Genomic DNA, 27,900 nt, shown 5'->3' on the forward strand with positions numbered 1-27,900 from the left:
GCCGGCGCTTCCCCAGCGCAGCTAGAGCCCGGGAGGGGAAGCGCCCAGCCGGGGGCGCAGGGTCTGGAGGCTGCCCGGCAAACCGTGAAGCCGGTAGCACTTGGGCTTCAGGCAGCCCCTATGCCTCTGGACCCTGCGCCCCCAGCCGGGCACTTCCCCTCCCGGGCTCCGGCGGCGCAGGGTCCGGAGGCATGGGGGCTGCCCAAAGCCCGTAGCGCTCGGCTCTTAAACAGAGCCGAAGAGTCAGGGGAGGAGCAGAGCAGCCGCGGGAGGGGAAGTGCCCGGCTGGCATTTTCCCGGACATGTTCGGCTTTTTGGCAATTTCCCCCGGACGGGGGTTTGATTGCCGAAAAGCCGGACATGTCCTGGAAAAACCGGACGTATGGTAACCCTAATCCTGTGTATTTTCTGGTTGAAGTATATTGCACTGTGGTTTACATTTAACAAGGGGGAAAGGAATAGACCATGCTGCATATATACCATATGACTGACTTAACGTTACCAAAGCAACTTCAGCTTTGGGAATTTCCTGACATTTGAGTGCTGGTTCTCACTCAAATGTCAGCATTACATCAATGATGGCGTTTTGTTTTCCTTTAATCTTCATTTAGTTTCCTCCACCAGTTTTTGTTTTTTCAGGAACAAATAAAAAAAGTAACTAGAGAAGTTTTTAAAGGTAATCTCTTTGTTCTGGCTTTGCCAGAAGAGTTTGAAAGCTCTTTGAAAGCAGTGGTTTCCAAACTTTCAGAAACTGAGTCCCACCTTCAGGGAAACTAAACCAACTGCACCTTCAGCTCTGCCATCTGTTGTTAAATGCATATTCAAAAACAGGGTGTCACTCAGGTCTGGTCTACATTTAGGGCTAGATCAACATAACTACATCTGCCAGGCGTGCAAAAAAACCCAAAACCAAACCAAACACTCCTGAGCACTGTAGCGATGCCAACCTAACCCCAGGGTAAATGTGCTACGTTGATAGAGGAGTTGACGTAGTCGCCATCGCTCAGGGAGGTGGTGTTCCGACACTAATGGAAAAACTCATTGTGTCCGTGTAGGCTGCATCCACACTATAGGGTTATGCCGCTGTAGCTACAGGGACATAGCTATGCTAGTGTGGTCTCCTTAGCTTAGACATACCCTTACAATAGATCAGACTAGATTGCGTACATCTTCGCATTATAACACTCTCTCTCCTGTCTTAGATGCTTTGAGTGATGAAATCGTTAACAATGGTGACCAAATTTAAAGGATCATTATTGGTGCCTGAGTTGTACCCAGTCAAGTGAATGAGGCAGTTAACACCTCCAAGCTCTTCTTTCAGGCTTTTTGCAAACATCTCTTCATCAGTTACGCCTGGATCACATTTTCAAGGTTTTCTTCACAATCAGAACAGCTAGACACTTTTTTTTTTTTTTAATTAATGCTAAAGTTTCTGGGAAACAACTGAGAGGCCTATTTGTGCTTCCCCGCCTAGTTCTTCATGCCAGCCCCAGGGGCATACCGCCCACTCTGGGAAACGTCACTTAAATGAGCTAGCTGTGTACAAGCCACGCAACTCTAGGCCAAAGAAAAATGTTCTACGCTCCATGAATTCTTTGGTGGTGAAAGATGATGGGCTGACAGCCCTGGAGACTGAAGTCTTTTATTCACAGAACGTCTACCACGCAGGCTGTGATGGTGCACGTTTCCCCACACTACCCCACAACATGCCTCAATGTGTTCTGGAACAATCACTTTTAGCAGAGAAAGGGGTTGGTTAGTCTCACGCAGTCCTGGGTTTCTCTGAGAATTCCAGCCTGGGTGCCAATTGCCTTCTATTCTGATGATGGTTTAGAGTGCTGGGCTCCTGTTCTCAGGTATCAAATGGAGAACAACTATCACCTGCTGTTGGTCCAACAGCTATCAGAAAGTAACAACTTTTGGCCTAGCTGTGTTTTCATTGGTGACAGAGGTGAAAAACTCCCTATCACATGACCTGAACTATCCGTTCCTTCTTCAGTGAATTATCCTTGGAGTCTAGTTTCTTTCTTTTTTTCAGATACTCTGCATGTCCATTACTAAGGTATATGAGGGGGTGGTGTGGGAAGTGAGGAAAATGGCACCAGGAGTCTCTCCCCTTGTGTGTGATCTATATAAAGGCATAAGCTGAATTGTAGTCCCTGTGCTCAGGGAAGCGCAGGAACTGCTCCCTGCCTATTCCCCTGTGGGTGCATGGCCCCTCAGACAGAAGGAGTCAGTGGGATCATGGCTTTGCCTTGCTCCACGTTGGCCAGCAGACCTGGCCAGCTGCACAGTCCATAAAGGAGCACAGCAGCAGGCACACTTCATCGGCGCGCCTAGGATCTCCCCCTGGGACAGTACTGCATTGCACTATCCCCAAAGCAGGACTTTCCCATCTAATACAGTGGTGTCTACAGACATTGAATAGTACTTACCTTCATACTGACTATCGCTACCCGGAGATTTGTTCCACCGAGATCCACAGCCAAGGCACTCTGAGTTTCTAGGATATGGTCAATATCTTGTGAGATGTTCTCCTTTACAGGAGGGAAGCAGAACTTCTTCTGCAGTGGCTCTTTGAGGTCAATAGATTTGAGGAACTTCAGAATTCTTGGGACAGCATTCCCATCCCCATATATTTTTGAGCTGTAATATAAAAAAGCACCAATTATAGTGTAAGTAAAACAGCAAGTCTGTACAGCACTTATAAAATAGGCCACAATATTTCACATCTCAAAGGTTATTAATAACTATAACATGTTCTCTGCCATGATAATAATGCATTTCAAGTCTCTGTGAGTGTGCAACAGGATGTGTTGGATGCTTTAGCAATCTGGAATGGGTTAAGGGCTATCCAGCTACAGGTAGCACAAGGGTGGAATTACCATCATTTTTTGCCCTGGGCTCTCATTTAACCATGTTCCGTGAGGTTACAGCATTATTTGTTTTTTTCGTAAAGAATTCTAGACGTTGACACTGAATCCTAGACATCAAGCAGCAGAGCTTTGCTGTATGAGTTCCAAGCTGCCAACATTGTACAATGATTCTGAGATTCACAGACCACTTTCCTTTGTATGTAATAAGACATTTAAGATTATTATTTCTTCCTAGAGTGGGGAGCTAACCTTGGGTAAATGTGGTGAAGTCTATTCTCCACCCCAGTACTAACTAAGGGACTTTTCTCTGGTCCCCTGAAGAGTAGTGGGTGGATATATGTACTTACCAAGGATACTGTTGTCCAAACTGGAGATGCAAAGCTTGTAGTATTTTGTCCTGTGTGTCAGCATCACGAACATGAAGAACATTTTCGCCTAGATAATCAAAAATGCAATGTCATTCTAGTGCATGCCAGCTACTTGATAAATAATGGGGGGGGAGGGAGAGAGGGGAAGAGAACGGAGAACAGAATTTGAAATGAACAAGCAATTACTTGTGTGTCCTGGCAAAATGTGTTAAGGCCTCACACCTACTCAAAAGGAACATGACCTATGTGCACATAGTGCCCCTACTTCTGTATGTGTCATCTTCTTACATGCAGATGCTACGCTGACATTGCTCTGTTAGGACCTGCTCCCACTGAAGTCAATAGTAACATTGTCATGATACAGTATCCTCCCTGCGAAGCACTTAGAGAACAGAATTCTTATTAACTCCAGTGTAATTCCCACATATAAGAACAACACAGAGAAGAACAGGAGGGTAAACTGTTATTCAAGTCTTATCTGAGGCACCTGTGTGATTGTGAAAAAAAACTATACATTTGCTTTTTATACCTGCTGTTGGTTGTGGTGTATGTGTATATTAAAATTGCAGGATCATTCCAGAGTGCATAGTTTTATGCCTGTTACATGTACCTACACCCATAAAGAAAACATGTGCAGTGGCTTATTCTGGCAGGTGGAAGCCACTGTATATATTTATTTTAGTTGGACTAAAGATAAAAGGCTTTTCTACAAAAATCATCAGGACAGAAGGAACAGATCAATGAAGTTATTCGGATAGGTCAAAATGTCCCTGCTGTGATAATGTCCATTCAAAATAAAACTGACATGCTTGTTAAACTCTGACTTTACCTTCTGTAATGATGCAAGCACATGACCATACCCAACACCCAGGAAGTTAATTTAGCAGAGAACTTAGCAGCAAACACATACCTGTTTCTCTTCCTATTTGACGTGTTCCCAGATTGATGACAGGAGTTCCAAACGCTCCCACCTCTCGAACACCACAGCTGCTGTTACCAATCACACAGCCAGCATGTGCCACTAACTGGATGAACTGCTCAAACGGAACATGCTTTACTGCTCGAAAATTGGGATGATGCTCAATGCCCTTCTTCCTCATCACCCGAACCATCTCTTTGCTTCCTATGGAAAAAGCCAACAATTGAGAACAAAATGTTAACTGATAGTTGAATTTTCACTGTGGCTACTGAAGGGGCCACTGTATACACTGTAATGACGTTAGTTGCTGTCACTGATGCCAACACAGAAGTACTGTGAAAACAGCCGGACTGGTATTCCTAGGACTGCCCCCACCAGATCTGTGTACGTGTTCCCAACCACTCTTTGCTCACCTGCCCTCCACAGGACTCTTCACAGCTGTGTCATTGAGCATAGGGTTCCAGCTGTGAGTCTGAGATCCAACTATTCTCCATTACTATTATATTTTTAAACATTTTAGAGCCCGTGGGCAAGCAAAATAGCTTGTCTGTCTGTCACCCCGAAATTGCAATGCTTTCCCTTTATCTTCCTCAGAAGATTGAAGGGCGAAGGTGATCCTGCATTCAGCACACAGTTCCAGTGAGTTCAAACATTATACCTAGATCACTAAGCTACCTCCACTTGGGAAGATGAAGTAGCACAAGTGAAGATGCAGAGAGGAAAGAGGAAGTCAGATGGGAGGGCTGCAATGAACAAGGATGGAAGCAGGTGGATTAAGAGGTCTATGAGTGAGACAGAGGGTGAAGTGACTCCATGGAGAGTTCTGAAAATCTGGAGGGCAATTCTTCACCAGTTTAAAACAAAAACCAAACCACTTATACCAAGTACCTGTTTCACTCACCTGCATCGATGTTTGGGAACAGAACTAGTGTCCTTTTGTTAAAGGAGATGAGCGCATCCAACGTTAGTTCAAACATCTTTATGGAATGTTTAATATCCGTGGTCACAGGGTGCTGCAGAGCGACTATATAATCTCTTGGTTTTACATCTTCACCTGTTTGAAGGGAGCCCAAAAGAGACTGTTTTATTAGCAGCGTGGTGGTTGTGGTGGGAGAATTATTCTGAAGCCACTGAAACAAAAACCTCCCCAAGTTCTAGACAGCAAATCTGATTTCTAGCACAATGAGTTCCAATACTACAAGAGATCATAAGGGAGTGAAAGAGAATATGGGTTTGAAGTTTACCACTGTAAGTAAGACTCTGAACAATTGCTCGTCTAAGGCTACAGCACAGAGTCAACTGCAGTACTGAGTCCTAAAACTTTATGAGAGTACTTTGAGAGCAGACCGAGGCCCCTAGTTACACCAGCATAAAACTGGATTAACTCAGTTGAAGCCAATTAACGTATTCTGGATTTACACTATTGTAAATGAGAGCAGAATTTGACCCTGAGGCTGTGGCACAACAGCAAACAGGCAGATCTGATTGAGATTTTCATTGTGATCATGTATTCCTTTCAATCCATTAGTCTATTCAGGTTTCCTGAGAGTCTTCTGTGCCTTAAGGGATGGATTTTTCACCATTTGCTTAAAAGAAATGAGGGAGTGACCACCATAAATACTTCACTTGTTATAAAGAGTAGCCGGTTCATTTTACTTTATTCTGAAAATAACTAAACTATTGAACTAACAAGAACCCAGTTCCCAATTGACAGGGGCTGAAGAATTTTTCTTGTCAAACACCAACAAGTTATGCTGATTTATATGGAATGATCTGAAAGGAAACGGATGACATACAGCACAAGTCTCTGAAATATATCACGCTACTGTATTGTACTGTGCAGGAAACAATGTACAGCACGTAAATTCCCTTGATTTTCTGCAAATTAGCTCCATGCACAATCTCTAACATTATTAGGTCAGATCTGCTCCCAGCTGTCTGGTTATAAAGGATATGAACAAGATTCTGAACCTCTGTGTATCAAAGAAATAGCTCTGAGTTCTAATTTATTTTTTAACAAAGAACTCAGCAAATTTGACTCTTGTTTTTTGACTCAGCAATAGGGTTTTAGATGTTAAAAACAATCTCTGACTACACTTTTTTTGATCATGTAGGGTTACTTTCTCCTGACTACAAATACGAGAACGGAAATTATAGAAATGAAGGAGTTTCTTGAAGAAACCAACACAGTCAAAATGTGACATTTGGGTCTCTAGAGAGGAAGGGGTCCCTCAATATTTAAGCATTATTTGATGGGATATAATTATGTTAAATAATATGTGAGGTTGGAGCCTCTATTTCTCAGTCTTCCAAGCTACAGACCAATTGGCCTTGTTATTAATCTTGCCCTGGAAACAGACTATTGTGGTATGATAACATTTGAAAGTTTTATGTTGTTTTTCCTCCTTTTGGTTTACCAAAAGTTTTTGTTCTCAAAATAATAGGCACATTTCCTTAAAGTGTGAAAGGCAGAGGACATGGATATCTTGCTTTCAAAAGAGCAGGGGAAAAGACATAGGGAATAACATTCTATTGAAAAACAGCATAACAAGTTTTCAGTTATGTCTGTGTTTACTGGGTCTATATGTATTTCTATGGTGGGAGATAGAGGATAGAAGAGCACTGTCAAAATGTGCTTATACCCTTCATAAAATCCTGTCTCAGCTTCATGAGAATGCCAACAAAAAGGTATGCCTGCCTGTTACAGAAATCTTATGAACTTTGAACAGAAGTGCAATACACACCTATCCACATACGTATAATACTCATGTAGTCTTTATTTTTGGAGGAGAGAAGCTTGTCATATGAGGGACAGCCAGCCAAGAGGATGCGATCATGATCTTCGCACATGGATATCAAATGCTGCTCTGCACTTCTTGTGCAACACACATGGAAATGAGCCAGTTTGGTTATGGCATGTCTGATTGAGTCATCTATGGTCCCACTGACTTCCCCGCCTTCAATATGAAGAATCCGAATATTCATCAAGGCTGCAGATGTGGCCAGTGCCAGAGCATCAAATCTGTCCCCATGAACGATCACTATGTCAGGTTTCAGACGGTTGAGGACATCCGGTAGCTTTACTAACGCAAGGCCTACCGACTCCACCATGGCTGCCTCATCCTCGCCTCTCACTATGGTGTGCAACCTCGTGTGAATGTCAAAGTCGTCTTGTTCAATCATACGGTAGGTGTTACTGAAGAAAGAAGCAAAAGAAAAGAAATGCTCAAACTGCAATACTGCTTGCTTTCACACTGACGTATCTTATGACAGCAGAACCGCACACAAGCATTTCATTACCAGTTTCATAAAATCATAGAATATCAGGGTTGGAAGGGACCTCAGGAGGTCATCTAGTCCAACCCCCTGCTCAAAGCAGGGCCAATCCCCAACTAAACATGCCCATTAACTAACTTTGAGGAAGCAGCTAGATTCTCTCTCTCTGTGGGAGACACCTTTTCAAATTTTTAATGATCCTTGTTCACTGAGGCCAACATTTTCCAACGAGGGTGCCTATACTTCTATACTACGTCTATACTTACCCGCTGGTTCAGCGGCAAGCAATCGATCTTCTGGGATCGATTTATTGCGTCTTGTCTAGACGCGATAAATCGATCCCGGAAGTGCTCGCCGTCGACGCCAGTAATCCTGCTCCGCGAGAGAAGTAGGCGGAGTCGACGGGGGAGCCTGCCTGCCGCGTGTGGACCCGCGGTAAGTACCTTTAAGTTCAAACTAAGATACTTCGACTTCAGCTACGTTATTCACGTAGCTGAAGTTGCGTATCTTAGTTCGAAGTGGGGGGGTTAGTGTGGACCAGCCCCTAAGATAGTACTTGATGCTATGCTTGGGCACCTGCGTAGACGTGCCTGATTGGCAGTGTGCTTGAGCATCCATAGCTCCCGCTGACTCCAGTGGGAACTGTGGCTACTTAGCACCTCTGACAACCAGGCCATTTTGATTTAGGGGCCTAACTTTAAGCAGCCTAGTTTGACAGCACTGACCTGCTTTCTACAGCATGCAATCAAAGGGTATGTCTTCACTACCCGCCGTATCGGCGGGTAGCAATCAATTTATCCGGATCGATATATCGCGTCTCGTTAAGACGCGATATATTGATCCCCGAACGCGTTCACCGTCGACTCTGGAACTTCACCATAGCGAGCGGCGGTAGCGCAGTCGATGGGGCAGCCGCGGCCGTCGATCCTGTGCCGTGTGGACCCCAGGTAATTCGATCCAAGATACTTCGACTTCAGCTACGCTATTCGCGTAGCTGACGTTGCGTATCTTGGATCGATCCCCCCCCGCAGTGTAGACCAGCCCAAAGTAGCACCTTACAGATTACAAAAAACAAGTAATCCAAGTCCAGGCTGGGTTTTCAGCACAAAGAAACCAGATTTTTAAAAGGAGTCACACAAAGGCTGTAAGCACATGTTTTTTTAAATACTTACTAGACTTCACATATTTTAAAGCCTGTATTAAATATCACAAGCCCAGAAAAAGCAAAGACTCTTTAACCATAAGCTATTTACTTTAAACTGCAGAACATATTTTAATCACCACCAGACATTTAGTTAGCACAGCTCTACCAAAGTCTTTTTTCCAATAGACTTGAACCAAGTTGTTACACAGGCTGGGTAGCAGAGGAAAATGTTGAGCTTCTTCCACGGAATAGAGTTCGTGGGTGCGGGGGACTTAAAAGCAAGTTTAGTTAGTAGACTTCTCCATCACATCTCTGTAGTTTAAATTACATGGGAAAGGCTTCAAGAGGGCTACCAAGCATCAGAACCACCGATAGCTAGGGTGCAAACCTGAGTACTGTATATACACTAGGACCTTGGCTACACTTGCAGATGTACAGCGCTGTGAGTTAAACCTGACTTCGTGCAGCTGAGTAGGGAAAGCGCTGCAGTCTGTCCACACTGACAGCTGCCCAGCGCACTGTCGTGGCCACAGTTGCGGCAACTGGAGCGCTATTGGGAGCGGTGCATTATGGGCCGCTATCCCACAGAGCACCTCTTCCCATTCTGATGCCGTGAGTTGTGGGAAGGGGGCATAGGTGCGTGGCATTCTGGGTCCTGTCCCAACGCCCCATGATGCATCGCTTCGTATCCCAGAAATCCCTTTGTTTCCGTCCACCTTTGGCGCCATCTTTCAACTGTTTCTGTGCAGCGCGATCTGTCTGCGGGAAATGGAGCCCGAACTGCTGAGGCGTATGCTGACGAGTCTTGCCAGCACATCACGTTTGGCTGTCAAACTATTCCTTAAGATCCAAAGTGACAGTGAGGAGTCCGACGATGCTATCGAGCCACGTAACGCGTACGACACGAAATTGCTTGTGGCATTCACAGACACGCTCAGCACCGTGGAACGCCGCTTTTGGGCTTCGGAAACAAGCACCGAATGGTGGGATCACAACGTCATGGAAGTCTGGGATGATGAGCAGTGGCTGCAGAACTTTCGGATGAGAAAAGCCATTTTCATGGGATTGTGTGAGGAGCTCGCCCCCACCCTGCGGCGCAAGGACACGAGATTGAGAGCTGCCCTGCCAGTGGAGAAGCGGGTGGCTATTGCAGTCTGGAAGCTGGCAACTCCAGACAGCTACCGGTCGGTCGCAAACCAGTTTGGAGTGGGAATGTCGACCGTTGGAATCGTGTTGATGCAAGTTTGCAAGGCCATTAATCACATCCTATTCAGAAGAACCGTGACTCTGGGTAACGTGCAGGAAATAGTGGATGGCTTTGCACAAATGGGGTTCCCTAACTGTAGAGGGGCGATAGATGGGACGCACATTCCTATTCTGGCACCACCCCACCTAGGATCCGAGTATGTTAATCGGAAGGGGTATTTCTCTATGGTTCTCCAGACGCTTGTGGATCACCGTGGGCATTTCATTGACATTAACACAGGCTGGCCCGGAAAGGTGCATGATGCAAGCATCTTTCGGAACACTTGGTTGTTCACGAAGATGCAGGCCGGGAATTTTTCCCCAGAGTGGAAGATCACAGTAGGGGAAGTTGAAATGCCCATTGTGATCCTTGGAGATCCCGCTTACCCATTAATGCCGTGGCTCATGAAACCCTACACAGGGAGCCTTGACAGCAGCAAGGAATGGTTCAACTACAGGCTGAGCCGGTGCTGAATGACTGTGGAATGTGCCTTTGGCCGTTTAAAGGCCCGCTGGCGATCTCTGTATGGGAAGCTGGACTTGGCCCAAAACAGCATCCCCGCGATTATATCCACGTGCTGTGCCCTCCATAATATTTGTGAAGGGAAGGGTGAAAGCTTCACACAGGCATGGACCGCTGAGGTTCAACACCTGGAGGCTGAATTTACATAGCCAGAGAGCAGGGCTATTACAGGGGCCCAACGCAGGGCTGCAAGGATTAGGGATGCCTTGAGGGAGCAATTTGAGGCTGAAAACCAGCAGTGATATCTGGTGCACTGCATGGGAGTGAAGTGCAGTAGTTCCAATCTTTAGGAATCAGTGTTTGCTAAGCAGACTTGCAGTGCCTGTTTATTTCCTGGGCTAAGGAGTCTTTTACTTTATGCAATAATAAAGAATGTTTTCAAAGCCAAAAAATCCATTTATTGAAAAAAGAAATATTCATTGAAAAGAAACAAGGGGGTGGAGTGGGGAACGGTACAATCACAGATTCGCGTATGTCCTGTCTGGTGTGCTGTGCAGAGAGTGCTGCACTTCAGGATAGCTATACTGCATGGTGATGGGGGTTGAGTGCAGAGGGTAAGGGTCGTGGTTTTCAGGGCTGGGTGGTGAAGATACTGGTGTTGGAGGCAGCGGGTGGTGTGAAGAACATGGAAGTTGGGGAAAGTGGGTTGGAGGTGACAGTGGGGCACAACGGAAAGAGTTTTGGGACAAGGGCTGTGGGAGGGGTGGCGTTTGTGTTTGTGGTACTGCTCCTCTTTCTGCATGGCTACGAGCTCCTGGATAGCGTCTGCTTGGCACTCCAGGATGCTTATGAACCGATCCGTGCTTTGCTGCCGGTGCTTTGCCGCTGGTGCGCTGCATTTTCCTGGAGGATCCTGCTTTCTTTCTCCCTCCAGTTCTGTGCTTTCTCATTCTCTTTAATAGATTGCCGCATCACTTCTTGAAGCATGTCTTCTTTGCTTTTTCGCGGTCTCTTCCTGAGTCTTTGCAATCTCTGAGGAGGCTATAAGAGGGACGGCTGAGGTCTCAAGGTTGATGCAGCTGTATAGGCAAAATGCAACATTTAACAGAGGCAGCATTGTTTATACCAGACAGAGTAATGATTCCCCCCCGCACTTAAGGAGTAGAAAACACACAGGGTCTACACAATAGCATAATTTTCCTGTCCGAAACAGAGCACACATATCCCACAGGAGCCTCAAAATGGTGAGTAAGGGGGACTGATTGTTTCAGGGCTGCACTGTCCTCTGGGTTTCTGTGCCTTGGAGAGAGCCAACAGCTTCAGGGGGCACCTACACTGAACACTGTCCCAACATTTTCCACAGGAGTTTGTCCTGGACGATATCTCGCTGCTGAGGGTGACCTGGGAAGCAAGGGAGGGTCTTCTACTGCAATGCGGCTTTCGCCCTGGCCCATATGCAGCTTGCCTGTGTGCAGCAATGGTCCCCCTGCCCCCCGCCGCACGGTGGCGCGGACACGTTAGCCTGGCTGGGACAAGGACCATGGTGGCTCTCCTGATAAACCTGCGCAAGCACATTGCACACGTTCTGGATGAGACATTCAAGGAGATTACCGAGGCCGATTACCGCAATGTGATAAACCACATCAATGCACTGTTCCGTATCTAGGCATGCATGCCTAACCCTCCTCTCCCAAAGAGCCCGCACCGAAAAAATTCCTTCCCGGAAAAAAAAAAAAAAAACGCTTACCAGGAACCTGCTCTTCTGTTTGTCCTCCACCAAGTACCGGCCGCTGCGACTAGCTACCTTCCTCCTGGCTCGAGAAGAACTCCTGACTGCATGGCTCCAGGGATTCCGGGGTGTCTCCATCCAGCCTGCCACCATCACTCCCGTTTTCCTCCTCTTCCTTCCCTCCCCCCACACCGGCTCTGAAGTGTCCATGGTGGTGCTCAGAGTGGAGGTGGGGTTAACCCCAAGTATCGCATCCAGCTCTTTGTAGAATTGGCAGGTCGCGGGGGGAGCACCCGAGCGGCCGTTTGTGTTGTGGGCTTTGTGGTAGGCACTCTGCAGCTCCTTCACTTTAATCCTGCACTGCAGGGCATCCCGGTCATGGCCCCTTTCCATCATGTCCTTTGATACCTTCCCGAAGGTATCGTAATTTCTACGGCTGGAGCGCAGCTGGGACTGTACAGCTTCCTCCCCCGCAAACACTGATGAGGTCCAGCAACTCGCCATTGCTCCATGCTGGGGCTCGCTTGGCGCATGGAGACATGGTCACCTGGAAAGATTCGCTGATAGCACTCCATGCCATGCTGGGCTGAGCAAACAGGAAGGGGATTTTTAAAATTCCCGGGGAATGTAAAGGGTGGGTCACATGGTTGGTTACCTGAGGCCAGGGCAGTAGAGTTTGAACTCATGACCAGAGTAGCTAGAACAGACATTGTGGGATACTGCCGAATAATTCTGGAGGCCATTCACAGCGCATTGGGTGGCCACACTGGCGCCGCAGCGGCAGCGCAATACTCGCTATTCCTCTCGGGGACGTGGAGTACATGCAGCGCTGCAACCATGGAGATACAACGCTGCAAATGCCTTGCCAGTGTGGACAGGGAGTGAGTTACAGCGCTGGGGGCGGCTTTACAGCGCTGTAACTCACAAGTGTAGCCAAGGCCTAGGACAGGGGTCTCAAACACGTGGGCTGCATGCGGCCTGCAGAGTTATTTCCTGTGGCCGCCAAGCTCCTCTCCCCATCTCCCTCCTCCTCCCCCCCCAGCACGCCATGTCTCCACTCCTCTGCCTACCTCCAAGTGCTTCCAAGCGCTTAGGGCTTTCCAAGAGGGAGTGGGGAGGAGCGGGGAGCCGCGCGCTCAGGGGAGGAGGTGGAGAAGAGATGGGGTCAGGGCGGGGATTTGGGGAAGGGGTTGGAATAGTAGCAGGGAAGGGGTGGGAAGAGGCAGGGCAGGGGTGGGGCCTCATGGAAGGGGTGGAGTGGGGGCGGGGCCGAGCTTTAACAGAAGTAATTCTAGAAGTCAGTGCATGTTTTGTCCTTTGAGTGAGGTGTATTACTGAGTGTTTATATTTTATTAAAACCCCTCGGAAATGACTTCGTCAAAAAAAAGAACATTCATGGAAGAAAAGAGAGTTTTCCAAGACAAATGGGAGAATTTATATTTTTTCAGAGGTAAAAAAGATAAAATTCAATGCCTTATTTGTCAGCAAATGAGCATAATGTGCATCAGCACTACAATACGATGCACCGTGAACAATATGATGCATTCACTGGAAAAATCCGAGAGGAAGAAATTTGGCAACTTAAAGCAGCATTTGACAAGCAAAGAAATTTCTTTTCTGAGATTAACAAGTCTAGCGAAGATTCAGTAAAAGCAAGTTTTGTGATAAGCAAAATGATAGCTAAATCATCACAACCTTTTACAGAAGGCCTATTCATAAAAAAATGTCTTGTGAAGGCCAGCGAAATTTTATGTCCTGATAGGAAGAAAGTTTTTGAAGGCATAAGCTTATCTGCCAATACAACTGCCTGCAGGATAACGGATTTAGTAGATAATGTGCAAAAACAACTGATTCAAATGGCAAAAGACTTCTAAGCATTTTCAATTGCTCTTGATGAGAGTACAGTGTGACAGACCCAGACCAGAGAGGTACCGGAGTCTGGTAGAGGGCAAATATACTGGTCACTGGATGAGTAGTTTTCTGTTCCCTGAGTGACCAGAGCAGGGGCTGCACTAGAGTAATCAGGAACCTGCTAGAACCAGTTAAGGCAGGCAGGCTAATTAGGACATATGGAGCCTATTAAGAAAAAGCTGCTAGAATCAATTAAGGCAGGCTAATCAGGGCACCTGGGTTTTAAAAAGGAGCTCACTTCAGTTTGTGGTGCAAGTGTGAGGAGCTGGGAGCAAGAGGCGCAAGGAGTTGAGAGTGAGAGGGTGTGCTGCTGGAGGACTGAGGAGCACAAGCGTTATCAGACACCAGAAGGAAGGTCCTGTGGTGAGAATAAGGAAGGTGTTTGGAGGAGGCCATGAGGAAGTAGGCCAGGGAGTTGTAGATGTCATGCAGCTGTTACGGGAGGCACTATAGACAGCTGCAGTCCACAGGGCCCTGGGCTGGAACCTGGAGTAGAGGGCGGGCCCAGGTTCCCCCCAAATCTCCCAATTGACCTGGACTGTGGGTTCTTCCAGAGGGGAAGGTCTCTGGGCTGTTCCCCAACCCACATGGTGAATCTCTGAGGCAAGAAAATCTGAGGCAGGACCCACCAAGATAGAGGAGGAACTTTGTCACAACAGATGTATCAGATATCACACAGTGTGCAGTGTTCATTAGAGGTGTGGACTGCAATTTGAATATAACTGAAGAATTGCTAGACTTAATGCCACTAAAGGGTACCACAACGGGACGTGACATATTTCAAGGACTGGAAGAGTGCACTGAAAAAGCTGCGCCGCCATGGAACAAACTCGTATCTTTGGCTATGGATGGTCCGTCATCAATGTGCTCTGAAAACATTGGTGTGGTTGGATTATTGAAGACCAAACTGAACAGCCTCAATATACCAGGAATTAGCTTCACCAGCATACATTGCATTTTGCACCAAGAAGCTCTGTGTAGTAAAAGTCTACAAATGAAGGAAGTTATCGATGTAGTTGTTAAAACCGTTAATTTTATATGTGCACGAGGGCTGAATCACAGACAGTTCACTTCTTTTCTAGCAAGTATGGACAGCGAATATGGGGAACTTCTGCATCACACTCAAGTTAGATGGCTGAGTCGTGGAGATGTTTTGAAGCATTTTTTTGCACTTAGAGAGGAGATTGATTTCTTCATGAAAATGAAAAACAAGGAGGTTCCACAGCTTGTTGATTCCACTTTTATCTGCAACCTTGCTTTTCTAGCCGATGTAACTGATCACCTGAATGCACTGAACTTGAAGCTTCAGGGTAGAAAACAGGTGATAACGCAGATGTATGACAGTGTTAAGTCATTCAAAGTCAAGCTTACTTTGTGGGGAAACAGCTGACTGTTGGCAATTTGGTCCATTGTACAACTCAGAATTCCTTAGGAATAGTTGAACCCAAATCCTTGAAAGAATATGCAGATATCACTTCTAACTTAAACAAACAGTTTGATGTGCGGTTTAAAGATTTCAAGGCACTTGAACCACATTTTCAACTTTTTTCCACACCATTTACTGTGGAAATTGACAATGTTGCAGAGGAAATGCAGATGGAGTTAGTGGAGCTTCAGTGTGATACCATTCTGAAGCAGAAGTATATAGATGCTGGAATACCAGAATTCTACCTGTTTCTTTCACAAGAAAGACTTCCCATGTTATTCTCTGCTTCCGCAAGGGTAATGGCAACGTTTGGAAGTACATATATATGTGAACAGTTTTTCTCTTCCATGAAGATTAACAAATCTGTGTTAAGGCAAGGCTCACTGATGAACATTTGAAAGCAACACTGAGATTGGTTTCGTCTCAGGATATCAAACCTAATACTGATGCTCTGGTTGATGCAAAACGCTGCCAGTTAAGTGGCCAAAAATGAAATGACTATCAAAATCAGCACTGACTTTTCGCATTACAGTTTTAAAAAAGTTAATACATTGACTTTGAATAGCATACTATATTACTCTTCATTTTTGACTATACCTTTGTATTGTTGTATGAAAAGATTTCAGTGATGCAGCCCTCGGGCCAATGTACCAGTCCTCATGTGGCCCCCGTGGTGATTTGAGTTTGAGATCCCTGCACTAGGGGCAGCAGCTGCAAGGCTGTTTGCATTTTTTTTCCCCTTGTATTTTTCCCATTGCTACGCAGCTGTCAATATAATAATTCCAATTTACTGCCTGACCAAGCAGTTCTTCAGCTCTCTAGAGTATGTTATGAATTATATTAAAACTAACACAAAGCTAACTAAGTCCAAGAACAAACGAAGACAGTTATAAGACCTTGAATAGTTGCTGCAGGAGGTGCAGCAATGCCACAGAGAGAGGGTTCATTTTATGCTGCTGAGATGACAAGTACTAATAGCAGCTTACACCCACAATGGGAAAGCCGTAATATTTCTGATATGCTAGATTCATTATCACCTGCACAAACACACTTGTAATCTATAATTGGGGTGAAGGACAAGAGGCAGGATAATAGGAGAAAAGATGGCTGTTCTGATTACAAGTGTATAGTGATGCACTTACATACCATATTCATTATACTTGACCTTATAAATGTTCCAGACTCTGGTTGGAATGAGAGATGAGAAATTAAAGGGTTCTAATTCTTTTCCTTAAGAGAACTGATCCATTCACCCTCCTTAGTGGAAAGGAGCAAACTTCCCGATAGGATTTTGTCAGATTTAACGCTTGGCGAATCACTTGCACGTTGCAAGTTAAAAATCGTGGCTGGCAAGCGTGGTGGCAGAGCAATGGTTACAAGCACAGCAAAAAGCTCAGCCTCCGGAGGGGAGGAAACCATTCTTCTGTTGAGCTCCAGAGAGCCAATCTTGCCACTCCCAAATTCCTCTTACTACAAGTGCATGCAGGATAAATCTTGGCCAGTGACCTCCTACATGATTTGTTCAGAGCTGATACTATTCCCAAAAAACAGTCTTTCTGCATTTTGTTTTTGGCTCTGTTTACAGCTAACCTCTGCTCACCACCGCATCCTCATATTCAATAGCTTTAGGACATTCTGTGAGTGCCTTCCTCACTGATACCTAGCAATCGGCAGCAGCAATGGTGGTGGCTGCAATCTTTTTCATGGTTCAATGCCCAAAGTCCCCCTACACCTTGAGCAATGCAGGAATGATGGTGATCCTGTGAAGGGGAATCTATTAGAGCAGGGGTGGCCAACCTGTGGCTCCAGAGCCACATGCAGCTCTTCAGAAGTTAATATGCAACTCCTCGTATAGGCACCGACTCCGAGGCTGGAGCTACAAGCGCCAACTTTCTAAGTGCCAGGGGGTGCTCACTGCTCAACCCCTGGCTCTGCCACAGGCCCTGCCCCCATTCCACCCCTTCCCGCCCCCTCCCCGGAGCCTGCAGTGCCCTCGCTCCTCCCCCATCCCCCCCTAAAGCCTCCTGCACGCCATGAAACAGCTGATGGGGAGGGAAGGGGAGGCGCTGATTGGCGTGGCTGTCGGTGGGTGGGAGGCGCTAGGAGCCGGGGGGAGTTGATGGGGGGGGGGCTGCTGTCGTATTACTGTGGCTCTTTGGCAATGTACACTGGTAAATTCTGGCTCCTTCTCAGGCTCAGGTTGGCCCCCTCTGTATTAGAGACTTACTCTGCAGCGGCAGCCTGCTGCTAACTGACTGTCTGCTGCTTCAGTCACAAGAGTCCGCAGGCCCAATCCTGCTCCCATTGAAATCAAAGACAAGGCTCTCATTTATTTCAATGGGAGTGTAAACGGGTCCACTGACTTTCCTGGGAGTAGATAAAAACAGATAAACAAAAGAAACAGTATTTTTCAATTCACCTCATCTAAGTCCACTTAGTCCTACTTCTTGTCCAGCTAACCTCTGAGACAAACAAGTTTGTTTATATTTACGGGGGATAATGCTGCCTACTTTTTATTTACAATGGCACCTGCAAGTGAGAACAGGTGTTCACATGGCACTGTTGTAACTGGTGTTGCAAAGTATTTACATGCCAGATGTGCTAAACATTCATAGGTTTCAGAGTAGCAGCCGTGTTCGTCTGTATCCGCAAAAAGAACAGGAGTACTTGTGGCACCTTAGAGACTAACACATTTATTAGAGCATAAGCTTTCGTGGGCTACTGCCCACTTCTTCGGATGCATACAGAGTGGAATAAATATTGAGGAGATATATATACACACATACAGAGAGCATAAACAGGTGGGAGTTGTCTTACCAACTCTGAGAGGCCAATTAAGTAAGAGAAAAAAAACTTTTGAAGTGATAATCAAGATAGCCCAGTACAGACAGTTAGATAAGAAGTGTGAGAATACTTACAAGGGGAGATAGATTCAATGTTTGTAATGGCTCAGCCATTCCCAGTCCTTATTCAATCCTGAGTTGATTGTGTCTAGTTTGCATATCAATTCCAGCTCAGCAGTCTCTCGTTGGAGTCTGTTTTTGAAGTTTTTCTGTTGTAAGATAAAAAGAAGAACAGGAGTACTTGTGGCACCTTAGAGACTAACAAATTTATTAGAGCATAAGCTTTCGTGGACTACAGCCCACTTCTTCGGATGCATAACATCCTATGTACTCCTAAGTACTCCTGTTCTTCTTTTTGCGGATACAGACTAACACGGCTGTTACTCTGAAACCTGTTGTAAGATAGCCACCCGCAGGTCTGACATTGAATGGCCAGACAGGTTAAAGACAAACCAGTGTTCTCCCACTGGTTTTTGAGTATTATGATTCCTGATGTCAGATTTGTGTCCATTAATTCTTTTGCCTAGAGACTGTCCGGTTTGGCCAATGTACATGGCAGAGGGGCATTGCTGGCACATGATGGCATATATCACATTGGTAGATGTGCAGGTGAACGAGCCCCTGATGGTATGGCTGATGTGATTAGGTCCTGTGATGATGTCACTTGAATAGATATGTGGACAGAGTTGGCATCGGGCTTTGTTACAAGGATAGGTTCCTGGGTCAGTGGTTTTGTTCAGTGATGTGTGGTTGCTGGTGAGTATTTGCTTTAGGTTGGGGGGTTGTCTGTAAGCGAGGACAGGTCTGTCTCCCAAGATCTGTGAGAGTAAAGGATCATCTTTCAGGATAGGTTGTAGATCTCTGATGATGCGCTGGAGAGGTTTTAGTTGGGGGCTGAAGGTGACAGCTAGTGGTGTTCTGTTATTTTCTTTGTTGGGCCTGTCTTGTAGGAGGTGACTTCTGGGTACTCGTCTGGCCCTGTCAATCTGTTTTTCCACTTCAGCAGGTGGGTATTGTAGTTTTAAGAATGCTTGATAGAGATCTTGTAGGTGCTTGTCTCTATCTGAGGGATTGGAGCAAATGCGGTTATATCTTAGAGCTTGGCTGTAGACTTTGGATCGTATGGTGTGTCCTGGATGGAAGCTGGAGGCATGTAGGTAAGTGTAGCGGTCAGTAGGTTTCCGGTATAGGGTGGTATTGATGTGACCATCGCTTATAAGCACAGTAGTGTCCAGGAAATGGACCGCTTGTGTGGATTGATCTAGGCTGAGGTTGATGGTGGGATGGAAATTATTGAAATCATGGTGAAATTCCTCAAGGGCTTCTTTTCCATGGGTCCAGATGATGAAGATGTCATCAATGTAGCGCAAGTAGAGTAGGGGCGTTGGGACGAGAGCTAAGGAAGCGTTGTTCTAAGTCAGCCATAAAAATGTTGGCATACTGTGGGGCCATGCGGGTACCCATAGCAGTGCCGCAGACCTGCGGGTGGCTATCTTACAACAGAAAAACTTCAAAAACAGACTCCAACGAGAGACTGCTGAGCTGGAATTGATATGCAAACTAGACACAATCAACTCAGGATTGAATAAGGACTGGGAATGGCTGAGCCATTACAAACATTGAATCTATCTCCCCTTGTAAGTATTCTCACACTTCTTATCAAACTGTCTGTACTGGGCTATCTTGATTATCACTTCAAAAGTTTTTTTTCTCTTACTTAATTGGCCTCTCAGAGTTGGTAAGACAACTCCCACCTGTTTATGCTCTCTGTATGTGTGTATATATATCTCCTCAATATTTATTCCACTCTGTATGCATCCGAAGAAGTGGGCTATAGTCCACGAAAGCTTATGCTCTAATAAATTTGTTAGTCTCTAAGGTGCCACAAGTACTCCTGTTCTTTAAACATTCATATGATCTTTCATGCTCCGACTTGTAGGCGCTAAAGTTTTACATTGTTTCGTTTTTGAGTGCAATTATGTAAAAAAAAGAAATCTACATTTGTAAATTGCACTTTCATGATAAAGAGATTTCACTACAGTACTTGTATGAGGTGAATTGAAAAATACTATTTTTTGTTTATCTTTTGTACAGTGCAAATATTTGTCATCAGAAATAATATAAAGTGAGCACTGTACACTTTGTATCCTGTGTTGTAACTGAAATCCGTATATTTGAAAATGTAGAAAAACATGCACAAATAAATGTAAATTGGTATTCTATTATTGTTTAACAGTGTGATTAAAACTGATTAATTACGACTTTTTTTTAATCTCATAATTGTGATTTTTTTTAATCGTTTGACAGCCCTAGTTTTTAGTGTTTCGATCTACAAGAATGTCTTTGTTTGGAAGAAGCCTTCCTAAGTGGTTGTGCAGGAAAGGCCACATACCCTACAGATGCCTCTCGCTTGCTGAGGGGCACAGAAGTGATCTGAAGTGTAAGTGTGCTGTCGAGCCCTAGTAATACCAAATCAAGAGTCACCTGCCCAGTCCATAGGATTAACCCTTCCTGCCACCAGATGAATACAAGAACCTGGGACTCCCATTAGAAATAGATGTGGGCTGTCTGGACAAAGTTAACTTTCTCAGACAAAATTATTGTTTTCTAACAGACTTTAGGTAAAGATTTCCAAAGCACTTAAGTGACTTGGGAGCCAAAGTCCTATTTTCAATTGTGGCTTAGGCACCTGGGAGCCTATGTCAGACTGAAAGTCGATGAAATTTAGTCTCCATCATGCCTAAGTTACCTTCAAAAATGGGATTTAGGACTGGTGTGTACTCAAGAGTGTTTGCATGGCTCTAGCTCTGTTAGCTTAGAAACTGATAAAAGGGATACAATATGCTCAAAATAAACTGGAAAAGATGGAGAACAATATTACAGTAACCATAACTGTTACTTGTTACAACAGAAGGTAAATCATTTCCAGGAAGACGAGTAATTTTAATTAATTTACATTTATTCAGGCTGGGATTTTCATAGAAGCCTAAGACTTTGTCCACACTGCAGGTTACTTCGTTATAACTTCTACTAGGTAGGTGAATAATCCACACCCCTGAGCGACGCAAGTTGCACCGACCTAAGCGCCAGTGTGGACAGCGCTACGTTGGCAGGAAAAGCTCTTCTGTCTCTCATGGAGGCAGGAGTTATTAAGCCAACGGGAGAACTCTCTCCTGTCGACTTAGAATGTCACCACCACAAGCTCTACAGAGGTGCAGCTGCACCGAAGTAGGTGCTGTAGTGTAGATGTAGCCTGGGAGAGTTGGGCTCAATTCCCAGTGACTTTCAGTCATCTTGGAAAACCCTGGCCAAAGTGCTCAGATCCTCAGTTAGGAGGCGCTAAGTAAGTACTAAGTTTGGTATTATTAATGATTGATTTGAAAGAGAAATGAGCACCCTAACAAGGACATTTTCCCTTTTACCAAATGTTAATGGATAACACGATCTAATGTATCAGATCTGAAACAATACTTGGTTGAACATATGTGGGTCCCAAAATCCAGTCCTAAGGATGAACATTTCCTGCTTCTCTAAGCGATAACTAACGTACCATTCTTTATACGGGATCTCAAGTTGGCAAGGATTTGCCACTAACAACATGGCAGAGATGCAAGTTTCCATCTTACCCATAGTCATCAATCAGATGGGAGCCAAGCACCACGACATCAAGCTCAAAGAACTGTGGTTCCGCCTTAATGCCAAACATAATAGGAGCTAATTTTGAATAATCAGCTCGGTTGCAAGTAGCCACGCAAACCCGAAGTTTTCGGTTGTTCCCGTTCTTCTCCATGATTTGTTTTTGTTTGGAAAGATTCTTGAAATACAGTTCCTGAAACAACAAAAAGCAAAGATTAATATTTTTCTGTACGGCCATAAAATTGCATGCTTAAATAATGAAAGACATGAGGCAGAATGCTATGCTAATTCCAGCGTGGAAATTTGGACAAGTGTTAACTGATCAAAAGATTACCATTTAGATAACAGGTACCTGGCTGGGAAAAACATGCTTTCAATTATAGGTATAATCTCAGATTGTGTGTGTGTTCACACACGCACATATGTGCTTTCACAAAGGAAACAGATGTTTAGTGATTAAAGCAAGGGGCTGAACGTCAGGACTCCTGGGTTCTATTCCTAGCTCTGACACAGACTTGATATGTAACTTTGGGGAAGTCACGAAGGCCTACATTTTCCACTAATTTTGGATGCCCAGTTTGAGTGATGTAAAGTCTGATTTTCAGAGATGTGGCGCTATCCTGATTTAAAATGGGAGCTGTGGAGGCTCAGTTCTGTTCAATATCAGGCCCAAAAAGTCTCAAGATGGGCATTCAAAAATTGAGGTATCCAAAATTTGTGGACGCTTGTGAAAAATTTAGGTTTTAATACCTCTGAACCTTAGTTTACCTGACTTTAAAATGGAGATAATGATGCAAACACATTGTGAGGTTCAATTGTAATTAAAAGCCTGCAAAATGCTTTGAAATGGTCAGATTAAGTGCAAAGTTAATATTATCTTCCTGGGTGACAGTCATATCCCAAAACCCCATAATGGAAAGGACTCTTGGGAGATATCCAGGGCTACACTAACAAAGACACTGTGTGACCACCAGAAGAAAGTAGCTCCTAAAAATTAGGCATCAACTCCTTTATGAGCAACGCAGAAACACTATGTCAGTGAGGGGCTGCCACTAAACCAGGCTTATAACTATGATCCTGAGTGTGATCTCATTTGCATTGATGTAAGTTAGAAGTGATTCCACTGAAGTCAATGCAATTACACCAGTGTAAAACCAGCTTGCGGTCAGAATCAGGCTCTAAAACATCATGATTCTTATCAATCTTCAGCTACTACTGAATACTCAGTTCTCTCCTATTTCCCCTGACACACACGTGCAAGTACAGGACAGTCCCCTAACTTTAATGTATACAATAAACTGACATTACATCTGATCTTTCTTTTTTAAACAGATGTTCAAGCTTCACGAACAAGGAAAAAGAATGATCGGATTATTCCTTATATTGGTGTAACGTTGTAATGGAGTATTTTATGAGTTTAAATGACAAGCTTCACAAAACAAGACAAATTTTGTACCACTAATTTTCCTACTCTGAACCTCCCCTTCACAACAGAAAAGGAAGATCAGTTAAGTGTCAGCTCACTGACTGGGGCTCAGTTCAGAGATCTTCATATTTCAGAAATCTTCTGATCCTTATTCTAGCTCACATTCTAAATTTACAGTAGAGGAGATAGCCTCAGAAAGTTTCCAGAATCTTTAACACCAGAACACACTGGCCAGGAATCATCCATGTAAGCAAAGGGGATGAAAACACAGTGAACTTCTGGACTGGGGAAAGGAAACACTTGCGGAACTGGATCTCCAGAGTGGGCTTCCACAGATCCATGAGGGTGAGCAAAAGGCGACAGGCATTTTTCTCTCATTCTCCATTGGAGCTGCGCTGCTGTGGAGACCGGAGTGAACAGGAGTGGGCCAGAGGCTCCAAAGACAGTGTGGAACTCAGATCTTGGGGCTCTATTGGGTTTAGGGGCTGAGCCTCCTTCTCATCCCATGGGAAAACCATCCACAGGAAACACAGAGAGGGAAATCTGAGTTTCCGTCTCACACACAACAGGCTGGTAGGGTTTACCCAACCCCCCTCACCTTGTTAGCAGGTGTTGAGCCTGCTGGGAAAGGGTTCAGTGTGTTAGTCAAATCCACTGAAGACTCTTGTTACCCCAATCTGGATATAAAGGAGGCAGGAGTGGCCTCTGGGGAGAGGTAAAGGCTGAGCAGTCCTGAGGCAGGAAACCTTCAGTGAATGTCTGTAGAACAGGGCTGAGAAAGGTGCCAGCTCACAGTTTGATGCAGAAGTGTTGACACAGAGGAGAAAAATAAAGGCATAAGGCTAGAAGTCATGAAAGGAAAAAATCTACAAGATGCTTGAATTCACATCACTGCACACAGTGTACCTGGCCACCTAGGTCATGAGTGCTTTAAAGGAGTCAACTTGTAATAGGCATGTACATTTAATTAAATGCTTACCAAGGGCCTGAAAAGTTAACGAAGAGTTAAAGGGCTGTGGGATCAGGCCCTGAATGTTTTCTGCCCGCACCTACACACCATTAGTCTCTTGTTGTCAAAAGGTCACTTGTCACTTCCAAACTACAGAACAAATATTGGGAAGTCTGTCATATTTACATTACATTAGAAGAGTGATCTCTTTTTGTCCTCAGAGTTTCACTGTGTGCACATTGCTCAATAAATCTCCTCCTCCCCAGAAACTCTAACATCGTTTCAATCTCTTGCTAACTAATAGCCAAATAAGAAAGTTATATCCTCCTACAGAAGTGACTCAGTTTTCGTGGCTTCATACTAACATATTAGGTAAATACTTCCTTTTATTATGCCTTCCTGAGGTGTCGCAGACCTCTTTTCCTCACTGCTCCATATCAAATCCCGCTTCTGTTAACTTGAGTCCTGAGAGCACTCACTCCTGATAGTTCATGAACACTCACAGTATAACATCAAGCTAATTAGATCAGAATGCTCATAGAAACTGAGTTCTTGCTGGTTTCATCACTAATGAAATTAAGATCAGCAGACTTGCTTCTAGCAAAGCCATCTCTTCATCTGAAGTTGCTGCCTTTTAAAGTTTATCTTCATTGGCAGATGGCTTTTCCCAACCTTAGTTTGAGTCCCTACAGTTTCCTAAAATCCTGAATGAAGAGTTTAGTTTTCAGTTACTGTGCAGAGGCTCTCTGTAAATGCAGTCAAATACTGTACTGCCGATGCATACCACTTTATAGGTCTACACTAGAGACCTCACAATAGCACAGCTGTACCAATGCAGCTGCACCGCTGTAAGATCTCTTGTGTAGCCGCTCAATACGGATAGGAGTAGGCTCTCCCCTCGACATAATTAAACCACCCCAATGAGCAGCGGTAGCTTTGTCGGTGGGAAATGCTCTGCCGCAGATATAGCACTGACCACACCGGCGCTTCTCTCGGTGTAACTCAGTGGTTCTTAACCTGGGGTGCACGCACCTCCTGGGGGCGTGAGATGCCCTTTCTGGGGGTGCGAGACAGGTCAGATTTTTTTTAGAAGGTAAATCATCAAAAACACAAATTAAGCACAGGCACGTAAGTACAACTACTTTGTTTCATCAAACTTATCTATTTATTATTATGCGTTTTTTAACGATTACTGTAATATACAAACAAAAAAATTATTTTCACGTTTTTAAACTAATTGTAGTGAAATTATCTCGCTACAAAATACAGTGTACCCCCACGTTGCAGGGTATTTCTTGATGCATGCACAGATGATGATGTGATATATATATAGTTATGATATATCTAGGTTTAAAGAATTGACCTACTTCAATGATTTTTGATAAGGGGTGCAAGAACATATTTTGAGAACCAAAGGGGTGCAGGCTGCAGTAAAGGTTAAGAACCACTGGTGTAACTCATGTCGCTCAGAAGGGTGTTTTTTCACACCTCTGAGCAACATAAATTATACTATCAAAAGTAGGAATGCAGACATAGCCTCAGTTTCACTGTTTCCTCATAAGAGTTCATTGGTCAGTTTGCCCTGCTGTTTGTGTGGATATTACACACAGCAACAGAGGAGACATACTTTGTACAAATAGAAAACTGTGGTTGTGAAAACACAAAAATAGGCAGGGGAAACTTGGTAACAGGTGCACCACCTGAAAGCTACTTTTAACACACTTCTTGAAACTGGATAGCTTTTAAAATGATAATGTCCTTTTGACAAATTATGAAAACTAGGAACTCAAAATCTCCTACATTTCTCAGTGTTTCATTTTTGTGTAATAACACGTCAAACAGAAAGTTTCACTTTTCCAGAATGATCCAGAAACAGACTGTTCAACTTTAACTGAATCACAAACAGAATACATTTTAAAAAACATTTTTGTTCCGTTTTGATAAATAGGTGAACAACTGGGCATGTACAGCTATACAGGTATGCCAATTAACTTCCTTCTGTGGCTTCTCTCACACATACTACCCCTATGGTTGGGCCCTTTTAAGAGCCAGGCAGTGAGTTCCCAGGCAGACAGAGCCTTTAATCTCACCGCACCAGAGCAGGACTGATTTTACACTCACTTTTGAAAGACTGCTTCCTTCTGCCAAACCAAATATCTCTGCTATCTATCTGGGCACAAGCACCAGCCCTTCTCCAGGTCAGATTCCTTAATTATGTAATGGCAGGAATTTCAGACCCCCTCCAGAGCATTGCTTAGGGGCTCCATGTCAGTAGCACAAAGCACTACCCACAAGAGTTAAGAATGTTACCACCACTCCCTGATTAATTAAATGAAAGGCAATGGGATTCAAACTCTGACCCTCCATTTGGCAGCTTGGTGCAATAAGCTAGAGTTATGCAATCCTTCAAAGTAGACTTTTACTATCCTTCTGAAATTCTTTAGAGTCTTAAGAATTAGATTTCTTCTTGCCCAATTTCAAGTGCAGCTGGAAAAGTTTTCTGTGTTTACGAAGTTTGACCATTCAAAGACACATATGAAAAGCTATCACATTTAAACAAACATGGAGAAAAATAAAAATGAACTGAGCAACTTTACAACACAGGCTGTCAGTGGTAGACATTATATCATTTACTTGGCAATAAAGTCAGTTCCTTTTATTAAAAGGGTAATGGAAAATGCTAGAACACACCAGGCTACCAAATCTAGGATTTATTTTTAAACCTATTCCTGTAAGTTTAAGCAAAACACAACAGGCCAGTTCAATTAGCTTTTTTCAATATGTTTCTCAGAAACATTTCTCAAACTGGAATTTTATAGAGCAATTGCACCGAGTTTCCCCTGAAAAACCACACGTGTGACATGTAGAGGCTTTGACTATGCCAGCTGCAAGATACTATCCGTCAGTCAGGAACTAGTTTCCTTCAGGCATTTCAGTGCTTTAAACTCAAGACTTCAAACTAGTTATGGGATAAGAGACCTGACCTGGTCAATTAAGCCCCAAAACAGGAGCTCTACTTCCCCTTGTGCCAGAAAGGGGTTACCACTGCTACCCATGTATTATGTCTCCAGCATGACAAATCTATTTTCTCTTTTATACAATTAGAAACCTTACCTTTCGCTTTCCTCTGCGCAAACTGCAGTGAAGGTAAAAAGGATTAAATATTAATATATATGAAAAAAGAAGCTATGCTATCTTCCATTGGCTAACTCCACCAACTTTTCACTTCCTCTACACAAACGGCAGTGAAGGTAAAAGAGGATTAAATATTAATGTATAAGAAGTAGCTCTCCTATCTACCACTGGCTAATTCCAACCCCTGCTCTTTTTTTTTTTTTTTTTTTTTTTAAAAAGAACCTGTAAATCATGTTTAACTCCTGAATCACTGCACGGACTGGTTTCTAACTCTCAGGTAAAACAGCATAATACCTAACAAAACAAAGAGCTAACGTCCAGTACTCTGTGGGCCAAGTTATGTCAAGGGTACAATACATCTCATTACATTACAATGGATTGCCTTTAATGTCTTATCTAATGGGCATCCTGCACCAGATTTAATCTCCTGGGTTGTTTTGCTTTTAACCATTATATATTCCCTCTACAATCCAGATTTGTGTGCAGGTTAATATTGAGATTACTGCTGGAGCTATATTCTGAACAAGCAGATAATAGCCCTAGCCAGACTGCAT

At 44.3% G+C, this 27,900-nt stretch overlaps 1 protein-coding gene across 4 annotated transcripts in view; it reads right to left on the bottom strand.

Moving 5' to 3' along the window:
- GNE (glucosamine (UDP-N-acetyl)-2-epimerase/N-acetylmannosamine kinase) overlaps positions 1-27,900 on the bottom strand; it is a 69,684-nt gene that overhangs the window by 15,374 nt on the left and 26,410 nt on the right. For 2 of the 4 annotated variants that reach the window (XM_034773428.1, XM_034773429.1), the window contains exons 2-7: positions 21,827-22,029; positions 6,908-7,359; positions 5,065-5,217; positions 4,155-4,367; positions 3,224-3,311; positions 2,436-2,646 (exon numbers count right to left, since the gene is read on the bottom strand). In XM_034773428.1, coding sequence (XP_034629319.1) covers positions 2,436-2,646; positions 3,224-3,311; positions 4,155-4,367; positions 5,065-5,217; positions 6,908-7,359; positions 21,827-22,029 — 1,320 coding nt within the window. Of the gene's footprint in view, positions 1-2,435; positions 2,647-3,223; positions 3,312-4,154; positions 4,368-5,064; positions 5,218-6,907; positions 7,360-21,826; positions 22,030-23,860; positions 25,269-27,325; positions 27,525-27,900 lie in introns of those variants that run through there. The other 2 variants (XM_034773431.1, XM_034773430.1) reach the window with 2 other exon arrangements.

This window comes from Trachemys scripta, chromosome 6 (assembly GCF_013100865.1).
Source record: "Trachemys scripta elegans isolate TJP31775 chromosome 6, CAS_Tse_1.0, whole genome shotgun sequence".
Classification (NCBI taxonomy): Eukaryota; Metazoa; Chordata; order Testudines; family Emydidae; genus Trachemys; species Trachemys scripta.